General features: G+C 39.1%; 1 protein-coding gene across 1 annotated transcript in view; it reads left to right on the forward strand.

The window, feature by feature from the left end:
* Nucleotides 1–12,612, forward strand: part of SCN11A (sodium voltage-gated channel alpha subunit 11) — an 87,294-nt gene extending 74,682 nt beyond the window's left edge. The window contains exons 24-26 of the mRNA XM_002930005.4: nucleotides 2,195–2,295; nucleotides 7,749–8,019; nucleotides 11,399–12,612. Of these exons, the coding sequence (XP_002930051.1) occupies nucleotides 2,195–2,295; nucleotides 7,749–8,019; nucleotides 11,399–12,429 (1,403 nt within the window). The 3' untranslated portion in view covers nucleotides 12,430–12,612. The remainder of the gene's footprint in view (nucleotides 1–2,194; nucleotides 2,296–7,748; nucleotides 8,020–11,398) is intronic.
* The last annotated feature ends 1,222 nt before the right edge of the window (nucleotides 12,613–13,834 follow it).

Consider the following 13,834-nt stretch of genomic DNA (forward strand, 5'->3'; position numbering starts at 1 on the left):
TTTAAATGTCCATACTACCCAAAGCAATCTACAGATTCAATGCAATCCCTATCAAAATACTAGCAGCATTTTTTCACAGAGCTAGAACAAATAACACTAAAATTTGTATGGAACTGCAGAAGACCCTAAATAATCAAAGCAATCTTGAGAAAAGAGGAACAAAGCTGGAGGTATCACAGTTCCAGATTTTATACTACAAGGCTGTCATAATCAAACAGTATGGTACTGGCACAAAAATAGACACATAGATCCATGACAGAATAGAGAGGCCAAAAATAAACTCATACTTACATAGTGAATTAATCTATGACAAAAGAGGCAAGAATGTGTAATGGGTAAAGAACAGTCTCTTCAATAAATGGTGCTGGGAAAACTGGACAACAACATGTAAAAGAATGAAACTGAACCACTTTCTAACACCATATACAAAAATAAACTCAAACAGATTAAAGACCTAAATGTGAAACCTGAAACCATAAACATTCTAGAAGAGAACACAGATAGTAATTTTTCTGACATTGGCTGTTACTGTTGTTAAATTTTAGGAGTTTTCCATGTATTCTGATTAATCCCTTATCAGATACATGATATATAAGTATTTTTCCCCATTCTGTGGGTTGCCTTTTTACTCCACTGATAGTATCTTTTGATGCACGTAATTTTAAAATTTTCATGAAGTCCAATTTGTCTTTTTGTTGTTGTTGTTATCTGTGCCTTTGGTGTCATATGCAAGAAATCATTGCCAGATCTAGTGTTGTGAAGCTTTTGCCTTATGATTTCTTCTAAGAGTTTTGTTGTTTTAGATCTTACATTTATGTCTTTGGTGTATTTTGAGTTATTTTTTGTGTGTGGTTTTAAGTAAGAATTTAAATTTATTCTTTTGCATGTGGATATCCAGTTTCCCCAGCACCATTGTTGAAAAGACTCTCCTAGGGCTGTATATTTTTGGTCCATACTGGTAGTGGTGAAAATTCAAATCCCACACCTTCATCAAGGCAGGCCTGGATTCACAGATTGACAGGGAAGACTGGTTTTTATCCATAGTCCAGACTAAGATAGTTTCCTACTTGTCTTCCACTGCCTATTGACAGTTTCTGTTTTCTTCTTCACCCTTTCATCGACAGCACTTAAGGAGTCTCGGATTCATGCAGGAAACTTGGCATAAACCCACAGCCTTTTCCCCATGACTCCTTGTAGTTATTAAGGCCCAAGATTCTAGTTTTTCAGAGATTAGCAAATGCTCTTAGGCCAACAATGGCTTAAGGCTAATTTACTACTCTTTGATCACTGTTAATTTTCAGACCCCAGAGATTTTCCTTACTTTTGTGCAAGTTTAGCTATACATTTTAAAAGAATTCTGTTCTAATTTACCAGCATTTCTAGATATTTTATTTCCTCCTAAAATTTCCAGAAGTGAAAATTCTTGCTCATATTTCTTTTTTTAAAATTATGATATGTTAGTCACCATACAGTATATCATTAGTTTCTGATGTAGTGTTCCATGATTAATTGTTTGCATATGACACCCAGTGCTCCATGCGATATGTACCCTCCTTAATACCCATCACCAGGCTAGCCCATCCTCCCACCCCTCTCCCTTCTAAAACCCTCAGTTTGTTTCCTGGAGTCCATAGTCTCTTGCAGTTCATTTCTCCCTCTGTTTACCCCCCTTTCATCTTTCTTGTTCATATTTCTATTTGTTCTTGTTCAGTAGTGAGAACATTTAAAGCTCTATAATTTTTTTTTCCTGAGAATGGGTCTGGGAAATTTATGAAATTTTATTAATAGTGATATATGCATTTATTCATTTATTTAGGAGATATTTAATTGCCATTTGTGAGATTTTTGTTTAAATTTTTGTTACTAATATCTATTTTTCTTGCACTGTGATTTGACTTATGCAACCTAAAACATACTCAATTTTTTTAAAGATGTGGTGGATGTTTGCAAAGAGTATGTAATCTTTGTTCATATTCTAAAAAGATATAGCTGATAAAAGTAACATTTTTTTCCTTTCCTTAACTTAAATCTTGTTTCAGTCCTCTTATAGAGTCCAGCTTCTTTTGCTTCCCATGGGAATTTTAGGAATTATTGATAGAATGTAATGTAACTTTGAAACTATTTCTGAAAATTCAGAACTTGTTTCCAAAAAAACTGTTATGATAATTAGCTCTCATCTTCTCTATATACTTAGGTGGTGAAGACATTTTTATGACGGAAGAACAGAAGAAATACTATAATGCAATGAAAAAATTAGGATCCAAAAAACCTCAAAAGCCCATTCCAAGACCTCTGGTGAGAGCAATTGATTCATTCTAAATACCTAGATCCATTAAGTAGTCTTGAGCTCAGATTTCTGCAGTGCTGTTCTCCTTTATTTTTTAAGTTTACAGACATTATCTAAGAACTCAACAAAGCCCCAGATACACTGGTGTCTGGCTCAAGTCCTAAGGAAAATTAGACATTCAAACTCAATAATAAGAACTTGAACAACAACTGTCATTTGCTTTTTAGTGAGCACACAGTAGGTGCTTAGTATATACTCATTGCAATGATGTAAATGTAATAGTTCGTTTTAACTAAATCTTTTTTAAAAATTTTAAAGTCCAGGGGCGCCTGGGTGGCACAGCGGTTGAGCGTCTGCCTTCGGCTCAGGGCGTGATCCCGGCGTTGTGGGATCGGGCCCCACATCGGGCTCCTCTGCTGTGAGCCTGCTTCTTCCTCTCCCACTCCCCCTGCTTGTGTTCCCTCTCTCGCTGGCTGTCTCTATCTCTGTCAAATAAATAAATAAAATATTAAAAAAAAATTTTAAAGTCCAGTATAGTTAACATACAGTGTTATATTAGTTTCAGGTGTACAATGTAGTGATTCAACACTTCCATACATGTGCTCATCACAGCAAGTCACTCCTTCATCCCCATCACCTATTTACCTTCCCTCCACCACCTCCCCTCTGGTAACCATCAGTTCTCTATAGTTAAGAGTCTGTCTCTTTGTTTGCCTCTCTCTTCCCCTCTCCCCTACTTTGTTCATTTGTTCAGTTTCTCAAATTCCACATATGAGTAAAATCATATGCCATTTGCCTTTCTCTGACTTATTTCACTTAGCATTATTCTCTCTAACTCTATCCATGTCATTGCCAATGGTAAGATATCATTCTTTTTTGTGGCTGAATAATATTCCATTATATATATATACACACACACACACACACACACACACACACACACACATATATACACCCCACATCTTCTTTACCCATTCATCAGTTGATGGACACTTGGGCTGTTTCCATAATTTGTCTATTGTAGATAATGCTGCTATAAATATCAGGGTGAATGTATCCCTTTGAATTAGTATTTTTGTATTATTTGGGTAAATACCCAGTAGTGTGATTGCTGGATCTTAAGGTAGTTCTATTTTTGAGTTTTTGAGGAAACTCCATACTGTTTTCTACCAGTTTGCATTCCCACCAAGAGTACGTGAGTGGTCCTTTTTCTCCACATCCTCACCTACACCCTTTGTTTCTTATGTTGTTGATTTTAGCCATTCTGACATGTGTGAGAATGATGACAGGTGATATCTCGTTATAGTTTTGACTAAATCTTGACCAATTTAAAATGTATTTATAGTATCTTTTACCAGTCTTTTCTGGTATGAAGTCTAGGTCATACATACTGACTTCCACTTCACCAGTATTTATGATAAAATTTCTATTTCGGGAGTTGGCAAAAAAAAGGGCCAGATAGTAAATATTGCACGTTTTGCAGGCCACGTGGTCTCTGCCACCACTATTCAGCTCTGCCATGTAACAAAAAGCAGCCATAGACAGTATAGAACAAATGTGTATGGCTGTGTTCTAGAGCAACTTGACTTATAGACACTAAAACTTGGATTTCTTTAATTTTCACATGCCAAATTTTATTTTCCTTTTGAGTTTTTCCCCAAATATTAAAAAATGTAAGACTATTCTGAGCTCATGGGCTATACAAAAACCAGTAGTGGGCCGGATCTGGCCTACAGGATATAGTTTGCTGACCGTTGCTCTCGATGAATCTTGCTTTATCAGATACTCCAGAGATGCTTCGTGTTTGCAATCTAATTGAGGAGCTAGAACTTGAGCGCATTATGATAATAAAGCAATACACTAGGCATAGTTGGTAGCTCTGACAAGTAAGTTCGAAGGTTTTTAAGGCAGGTCAGTGGGAAAGTTCAGGAAAGCAGTATGAGGGGCTTGATATTTGAAGCATGTATAGGATTTGGAGATTTTCACTGGAACACAAGACCCCAAGTTACCAAAGGTATGTTTAGTTTACTGCTATTCCCATGACTCAGAAAAGAGCCTGGGTTAAAGTGTATTCTCAGTAATTATTAATTGAATGAAAGAGTATGTTTTAGGGTACACACAGAGTCCATCTCACTAGGATTAAATATATGTGTTGCACTAAAAATATCTGGGAATGTTAGGGCAAAGTGTGTAGAATTTATACAATGAAGAATTTTTTACAGAGAGGTTAATGATACAATTATATTTGGAAAGGTTCTTATTTGAACTTGAGCCAACAAAAAAGACAAAGAGAATTTTTATTTATATGTGCATGCTGTGCAACCACTGACTCAATACCAGTCGGTCCTAGATTTGAAATTAACTAAAAGAATCATGAGACACAATAGGTTCCCACATATTTACCTGTTTATTTCATAAAGAATATGAAATCAAGCAAGGCAGCACATAGCCAAACAGAAGTTGCAATGACACAGCTGCTCTGGGCATGCTAAGCTTCAAGTGGGCAAGGACTACTTTACCTGAGGCAAGCTTCCACCTCCATGCTTTAACTATGTCTTCTGGCATGTTCATCACATGGTTCATTTGGGAATAGGTGTCATGCCATAGCCCTCCCTGTGTAGTTAGGGCTTCACAAGGAGTAATTCCAGTTCGGGCTTCACAAGGAGTAATTCCAACAAGCAGGTATCATCTCCCCAGTTAATGCATCCCATTTACCTTAACTTCTATATTCCAGAGAGCAGTGTTGCATGAGATAAATACATATTCCAGATGTCCCTGAATTTGACTTAAGACTTTTAAATCAGCTGTTAACCCTTAACTCACAACTTTATCTCCCCACAGATTTTTTTTTATCTCTGAAATCTAAATATTATTTTGACCTTTGAAACAAACGAATAGCAATTGCATGGGGATGGGGGGTTTGGAATCTAGCTGTTTTAACCTGAGTAGAGATGCATTTTGTTTTTAACAGTAGAGGAAGGGATCTGGAATAATTTCTGATTCTTTCTGAACCATCCATACAGGGGGGCTTCATTACTGATTTAAAAATGATACTGAGGTGTAGGATTCCCTGTACATTCTAAAGTGATATCGAATGCTTTTTGATATCTTGCAGTTTAGGTAACTTGTATCCTTGATCTCCTCTGTTTCTCTAAGTATTAGAGTTAAACTATTAGGTCTAGGCTTACTCTCCCTCACTGTTATTCTTGCCACTCACTGTGATTCTCTGGAGAGCACCCTTAAAAGTATCTTTTCTCCAGGTCCTTTCTGACTTCCTAGACGTGTTCTCACACAGCAAATGCAATTGACTTTCAAGTTTCTTCTCCAGACTCCTTGATAAAAGCTTTAATGATTCTGGGACAAAATTTGGAAGACACCAACTTAAATGTAGTATCCCTTCAGTGCTGTCCCTACCCTCTCTCTTCTCATCGCCCTTGCTCTGCCTGACTGTTATCATCCACTCTCATGGTTTTAATTCATGTCAGTATTGGTGCCATTGAATTCTTTTTCTTTCTATTTTTTTATTTAAATTTTATTATTATATTATGTTAGTCACCATACAGTACATCCCCGGATTCCGATGCAAAGTTCGATGCTTCATTAGTTGCGTATAACACCCAGTGCACCATGCAATACGTGCCCTCCTTACTACCCATCACCAGTCTATCCCATTCCCCCACCCCCCTCCCCTCTGAAGTCCTCAGTTTGTTTCTCACAGTCCATAGTCTCTCATGTTTCATTCCCCCTTCTGATTACCCCCCCTTTCTTTATCCCTTTCTTTCCCTACTGTTCATCCTAGTTCTTATGTTCCATAGATGAGAGAAACCATATGATACTTGTCTTTCTCTGCTTGACTTATTTCACTTAGCATTATCTCCTCCAGTGCCGTCCATGTTGCAGCAAATGTTGAGAATTCGTTCTTTCTGATAGCTGAGTAATATTCCATTGTATATATGGACCACAGCTTCTTAATCCAGTCATCTGTTGAAGGGCATCTCGGTTCCTTCCACGATTTAGCTATTGTGGACAATGCTGCTATGAACACTGGGGTGCATATGGCCCTTCTCTTCACTACGTCTGTATCTTTGGGGTAAACACCCAGCAGTGCAAGTGCCATTGAATTCTATACCTGCATTCCAGCTCGATCCTGAACTCCAAACCCATACCTTTACCTGCCCAAGGCCCTCAGATTCCCCACTGGCCCCTCAAACTCAATGTTCTCAGGACAGAGCTTATCATTTCCCTCCAAACGCCTCATTCTCTGTTCTCTTGAATGGCTCCACCAACCAAAAATTACAGCCTCAGCCTATCATTTTCCCATAGCCACCTCCATTCAAACACTGTCTGATTCCTTCTACATCTACTTCCATATTAGCTCTTAAGCCTAAATGCTTACATCTCTCTCCACTATTACTACCACAAACCAACGTCAACTTTTGCCTGATTACCATAACAGACACCTAGGTTCTAAAAATGATTCTCAGCAGTTTATGAGTTTTCTAAATAGACTAGTGTATGTATATTTTGATTAGATTATAATATAATATAAAATACCTTAATGTATACATATATTGTAAAACAATCAATTTATAGTCAAGAATACCATACAATATTAATGTCTGAGTTTGTGTTTAAGAATAGTTTTCCACTAAGTAAAGAGAAGTAGTGCTTCACAGCTCTTAGATTACAGAAAATGTAGTGAGACAATTGAGCCATTTCATTGTACTTGGTGGATTAGGCATGCGAACTTGAGCTAGAACCTGTACTGGAGCAATTAACATAGACTTACTTTGTGAGCAGTATGACCATCTAGGTACCAGCCAATATGTAAGTTCACCATCAATAATAAAATGAAATAATCTATTTTTCTATCTCTGTTTTTAGTATTCATTACCTCACAATCCCATTTATCCAGCCTTATTTTCAAGTGAACCATATTTAGAAAATTGGCATTCAAGAACTGCTTGAATACAGAGTTTTGGTTAAGTATACTTAGGTCTGATTATTCTGAATTAACAAATGGAGGCTTGGGGATGTTAATTCCATTTCGTCCAACATAATTATGTGAGTAGGTATCTGCATTAATATTATTGAAGCCCAAATAAAGGAAAAGATGAAATACAGAAACCAAAGTTCATCTTTTTATTATTAAATCCAACATGAGCTGTTTTATTTCAGCAAAACATCATCCATCAAATCAAAGTTATGTCATTACCAAACATTTTCTTCGTTTTAAAATGGAATTAAAGCTATAAGCCTACAACTTCAAAAGTTATGTAATTGAATTTAAATGAAAATGTAAATGTAAGAATTTCTTGTTTTAAAAGGGTATGCATTTTTTCAAGAAACTGCTCCAGTTGTAAGAGAGGACAAATTCTGTTGTATGTGCCTTTTTTATGTATATGATTTCATTCTTACAATGCAAAATGATCTAAGATTCCTTTTTTCTTTTCCCTCTCAGAATAAATGCCAGGGTCTCATGTTTGACCTAGTCACAAGCCAGGTCTTTGACATCATCATCATCATCCTCATTTTCCTCAACATGCTTAGCATGATGGCTGAATCAAATGACCAGCCTGAAGCCACGAAAATCATCCTTGAGCGTCTCAACCTGGCCTTTGTGGTTATCTTTACAATTGAGTGTCTCATCAAAATCTTTGCTTTGAGGCAATACTACTTCACCATTGGCTGGAATTTATTTGATTGTGTGATCGTGGTTCTTTCTATTGTTAGTAAGTAATACCAGAAGCCTGAGGGTCTTTAATCTGAGAGCTACTAGTAAATCTTTTCATTTGGAAGTATGTCCAAACTATCCGCAAAGCAACAAATTAGGCTTAATGTGGTTTCTGAAAAAAAAAAACAGGTATGCTGATGCCATTCTCTACTGGGAAATTGCTAGGAGATTCAGGGCAATTTTCATTCCCTCGACTGTTTACACAACTGAAATAGAGAGTTAAATAATTGCGTGGATCCAGTTATTCAATGGAGACAGACAAAATTAAGATGACCTTAAAGTGTTTGTGGGGGTATCTGGTAAATCTAGGTAACTGAGTCAAAGTTCTACCTTTCCAGTCCAACTATAAGCTCTCATGAGCATCTTTTAGTTTTAAGGATTTGGTACTTAGTTCCCACGGTTTTCCTTAGTTCAAAATCCATGTGGCTATCAGATCACAATTATTACACCCCTGTGATATTGCTAAGCCTTCTCTGGCCTTCTAGATAGGACCTCTATGGCCCAGCCTAGACTGTACTTCCAACAGTGTGTCATGAGGACAAGCAGTGCTTTCTTTTTATTCTGCATCTTATGTTAACTTAAACCACAGCATGAGCTATGCTTGTCTCAACTGCTAGGACCCCCTTCACCAACCAGTCTTACTCTATAATGAGTATATTTTTCTTTTTTTTTTTAAAGATTTTATTTATTTATTTGACAGAGATAGAGACAGCCAGCGAGAGAGGGAACACAAGCAGGGGGAGTGGGAGAGGAAGAAGCAGGCTCATAGTGGAGGAGCCTGATGTGGGGCTCGATCCCATAACGCCAGGATCACGCCCTGAGCCGAAGGCAGATGCCCAACCGCTGTGCCACCCAGGCGCCCCTATAATGAGTATATTTTTCTTAACACAGGCAGCATTAACTATAAGATTCGTGGAAGAAGAATAGAGAAAAAAAGGGTTGTTGCCATACACCTTTTTATAAAACACACACACACACACACACACACAAACTTTGAAATTAAATTCTCCATGGCTAAACCGTAAGAGTTTACACTCTGCGTTTTTGCAGTTTGCTTTTAACTAAACTGATAATTCGACTTTTTATAATTGTGTGCAAACACCCAGGGGCCGTTCTCATAGTTCAAAAAGCAATGAAGACAATGAAAACTGATTTCACTAGTGGAAGCTTTTGTACTATTTCGGAAATTATGTGTTAAACAGATATGTGAGATCAAAATATTTTGGTTCCTATCACTACAGCAGCAATGCAGATGTTTCCAAGAACAAGAAAATGGTACAGTTCATAGTCTGTTCTGGTTTCTAAGCCATGAAGTTTATGTAGGTAAAGTTTAGCAATAGATCTTTCCGCACACCTCCAGTGAAATAGACTGCTAATCTTTATCAGTCAATTCCAGTTCCAAGTCCTGGTGAAACTGACAGCAGAAATAATGTCAGAAAATGATGGTAGAATGACTCTGGCACAGCCCTCTGAGAACTTGAAGAGCCCATTCCTCCACTATGCAGAGAGCAGCTCATTTATTCCACTACTTACTGAACTCCTTCCAGGCAGTGCCAGCTATCGTGCAGGTTGTGGAGATATCTCTTACTTCCGTCCTTTGAACAGCTGCTAGGCAATTGCAGTTACACAGCAGAGCACTGTAAAGCATTTTGCTCCAGTGGATGAGAAAATCCACACATTGAGCCAAATCCTACTCACCAATGTGGGCAGCATTTTATATGCCTTTGCCAGTAAATCTGCCACCCAACACGAAGCCTTTGCACTTTCCCAACGTCTTTTCTAAGCTTTTAGAGAAATACAAAATAAGTGTGAGCCAAAGTGAATCCCTCTCGAGGAGTTAACAATGCAGTTTAAGTATTAAGACTTACTCACCTTAGAGTCAGAAAAAGATAGAGAAATTAACTGCACACCAAACCCCATGGTACACAGAGGAACTGAGCTCAGATAAAGGATAGATTACTATGGGCTCCGTTAGTCAAAGAAATATTTGTGAAGGAGGTAGCCTTAAATAGTGGACCTCCTTCAGTTGTTGTTAAGTTGGAACTTAATAAATTCCACATCTCACCAGTGTTGACTGCCCAGTTAACCTATGAATTTAGCTTTTTTGACATGATTGGGCAGTTGGTGAAATATATTATGAACTAGTTCTCTTTAGTCATTAAGTGATAGCAGACAATTTTGGCTGCCCATCACCCCTAATGACTTTGAGGACCCCCCAGAGCAAGAGCAAGGCCATGTCTACACAAGGCCATCATGTCCCAGTCATTCCATAGTATTTGAGCCAAAATGTGAATTGTTTCAAATCTTGTATCACTTGCTTACAGAATAGGCAATGAGAGAACAGGATGACATTCTAGACCAAATATTCCACTGTTTGCAGACACCTCTGCTTGAGATGTTATTTTTGGAGGTGTCTATAACAATAAGGAAAGTACCTCCAACTTAGTCCCTTAAGCTTTTTGAGTGGACCTCAGGAGTCCTTCCTTGGGATGAGCATATTGACAAATATGAGAACTCTGCGGCAGCTTCCACAAGAGTTGAGCATCCCAACATCACCATCTTCCTCCAGTCCTGTCCTGTATTCACCTGTAGCAGGTTGTATTCAAATTCCCCTATACAAATTAGAACCTGCCTTTTTAAGGAGCTTTGGGGTTAGAAGTTCCACAATTTCCACTGACAGCTCAAGTTCAAGCCAACCATCAATCAGTATCAGAAGTTTTTCCTGGGGCGCCTGGGTGGCACAGCGGTTAAGCGTCTGCCTTCGGCTCAGGGCATGATCCCGGCGTAATGGGATCGAGCCCCACATCAGGCTCCTCTGCTATGAGCCTGCTTCTCCCTCTCCCACTCCGCCTGCTTGTGTTCCCTCTCTCGCTGGCTGTCTCTATCTCTGTCAAATAAATAAATAAAATCTTTAAAAAAAAAAGAAGTTTTTCCTTACACTAATCTGAAGGAATCCATCCTTAGTTTATCTGCTTTCCATTCTATGTATCCAATAAATATGGAAAACTATTAGATTTTTTATCCCATGAGTGACTTTCAATGCCCAACATAGATAATGTACTTCAAGTGTATAAGTCACAAAATAGCCTTTCATAAACTGCACTCTCTTTCCTTTCCTTGGGTGTCTTCAATATTATAGACATCCTATTTCATCTAAAGTCCCATCTAAAGTTGTACCGTGCTTGGTAATTATTTTCCAAGTTAAGGCACAGATAGATATTTTCCCCAATACTGATAAAGTTCTTAATTTGTTCAGTGCATAAATTACAAAGTGCTGATAAAAGTTGGTCCCACTAAGATTCCAAGGCAGGAGAGACAGGTTGGATCTGAAAGCAGGTGCCTGCTGGAAATTAATTGCCCTACCTCCTTCTCTTAAGGTACAATGGTTTCTGCCTTGGAGAACCAGGAGCACATTCCTTTCCCTCCAACACTCTTCAGGATTGTCCGCTTGGCTCGGATTGGTCGGATCCTGAGACTTGTTCGGGCAGCACGAGGAATTAGGACTCTCCTTTTTGCTCTGATGATGTCTCTTCCTTCTCTATTCAACATCGGTCTTCTACTTTTTCTGGTTATGTTTATTTATGCCATTTTTGGTATGAGCTGTTTTTGCAGAGTGAAGGAGGAGCATGGAATTGATGACATATTCAACTTCAAAACTTTCGTTGGCAGCATACTCTGTCTCTTCCAGATCACCACCTCAGCAGGCTGGGATGCTCTCCTCAAGCCCATGCTGCAATCAAAGGATTCATGCAACCCCAACTTAGACAGCCGTCACTTCCCTGCCATAGCCATCACCTACTTTGTCAGTTACATCATCATCTCCTTTCTCATCGTTGTCAACATGTACATTGCTGTGATTTTAGAGAACTTCAACACAGCCACTGAAGAAAGTGAGGACCCTTTGGGTGAAGATGACTTTGAGATATTCTATGAAGTCTGGGAAAAGTTTGACCCAGAAGCAACACAGTTCATCAAATATTCTGTTCTTTCTGACTTTGCTGATGCTCTTCCTGAGCCTTTGCGTGTGGCAAAGCCAAATAAATTTCAATTTCTCATGATGGACTTGCCCATGGTGAGTGGAGATCGTCTCCACTGCCTGGATATTCTCTTCGCATTCACCACTAGGGTACTTGGTGACTCTGGTGGCCTGGACAGCATGAAGGTGATGATGGAGGAGAAGTTCATGGAAGCCAACCCTTCCAAGAAGTTATATGAACCCATAGTCACCACCACCAAGAGGAAGGAAGAGGAAAGATGTGCTGCTGTTATTCAAAAGGCCTTTCGAAAATACAGGCTGAAGATGTCCACAGGTGCCTTGGAAAACAGGCCCCATTCACCACTCCACACACTCTGCAATGGAGACCTGTCCAGCTCTGGGGTGACCGAGGGCAAGGTCCACTATGACTGAGCCCCTACTTCCACTCCTACCTCATAGCCTCACAACCTGGCCTCTGGTGTCTCAGCTCCAGGGGTCCACAGCTCAGCATGTGAACAAGGAGTTGACTCCCCTAGTCAACTAGGATGACTAGCCATCCCATTTTTTTTCTGCCTAAAAGAAATAATATTTCAATGTTTATTTCAAACAGGTCTTACAGGGATAGAAGATAAGGCTGCCTGACTATGAATCACTGGTACAGTTTTACCAAGGAAAAAGACACTGGAAGGTCTGTAGAGGACACACCAATGTTAGGATTGAAACACAGTTCAAATCACATCAAAAGAAAAAAAAAGAATAAGAAACAACATGTTAAAAATTTAGATAGTGTTTTTCCATATTGTTTCTACGTACATTGTTCAATACCTTTGTTCAATGATTTCCCCAATGCAAGTATGTGGCTTATCACATATAACTCTCTTGCATGCTGAGTAAAAATTCAAAACCTGCCAATAAATAAATAGCTTATTACAGATATTTTTACCAACATTAGTATTTTGGGTTTATTTCGAACAAAAGGTGTGATCTTGACTTGTCATTTACCACCCTTTCACCAACTGCAGTCTCCGTTATCTACATTTGGAAAAAAATAAATAAATTGGACTTTCAGTTTGTATTTTCATTCAGATGGTACATTCATTCAGATGTATTTCATTTAGGTGGTACATTTCATTCAAAAAATCTTTGGTGGCTGCGTAAGCAGCCATTCAAAAGTGGTGCTTTGCTTGAAATTGAGATGGGAGCCCATCATATGCTGATAAGTGTATAACGATTGGCTCTTCAGGAAAAAAAAAGTGCCACGATTTGTAACATGTATTGATTTCTGTGGTGACTACTCCCATCAGGACTGAGTTCAGGCTACCACCATGATAATCCTGAATGTGAAGGTGTGAAGAGATGCCCAGTCAGTTCTTATGAGCTGGCCCTAGCTGGTTCCAGCACACCACTGGCTGGAACCAATAAGAACGCCTCATTTAAAATATCTGTGGTGGCCACCTTGGACTGAGAGAGCACCTTCTTAGCCACACCTGGACCTTGGGGTCAGAGAGCCAGAGAATGTACTGGTTAGCCAGAAATCTTAGCTTGATGACCTCTGTATTCAGTTCTGGCTGAAAGTCTGCGTGAAATGCAGTCCAGAGAACAAGCCAGGCCTATCAAAAGGCCCAGGACTTCCCTAAAAACTGGAGATGCCCAGAGACCAAACAAGACATCAGTCCTGGAAAGAGGCTGCCCTGGGGGTGGAGAACTTACATCGTGATAATTGAAGTGTGGAGGAAAACCATGTGTGAACCAGTCCCACAGATAGGCTGGAGGGGCTGGCATGCCATCAGAGGCCCAACGTCTGAGGCCTGAGCCTCCAAGCCTCTGACCTGCTCTG

Source organism: Ailuropoda melanoleuca, chromosome 6 (assembly GCF_002007445.2).
Source record: "Ailuropoda melanoleuca isolate Jingjing chromosome 6, ASM200744v2, whole genome shotgun sequence".
In the NCBI taxonomy this organism is placed as follows: domain Eukaryota; kingdom Metazoa; phylum Chordata; class Mammalia; order Carnivora; family Ursidae; genus Ailuropoda; species Ailuropoda melanoleuca.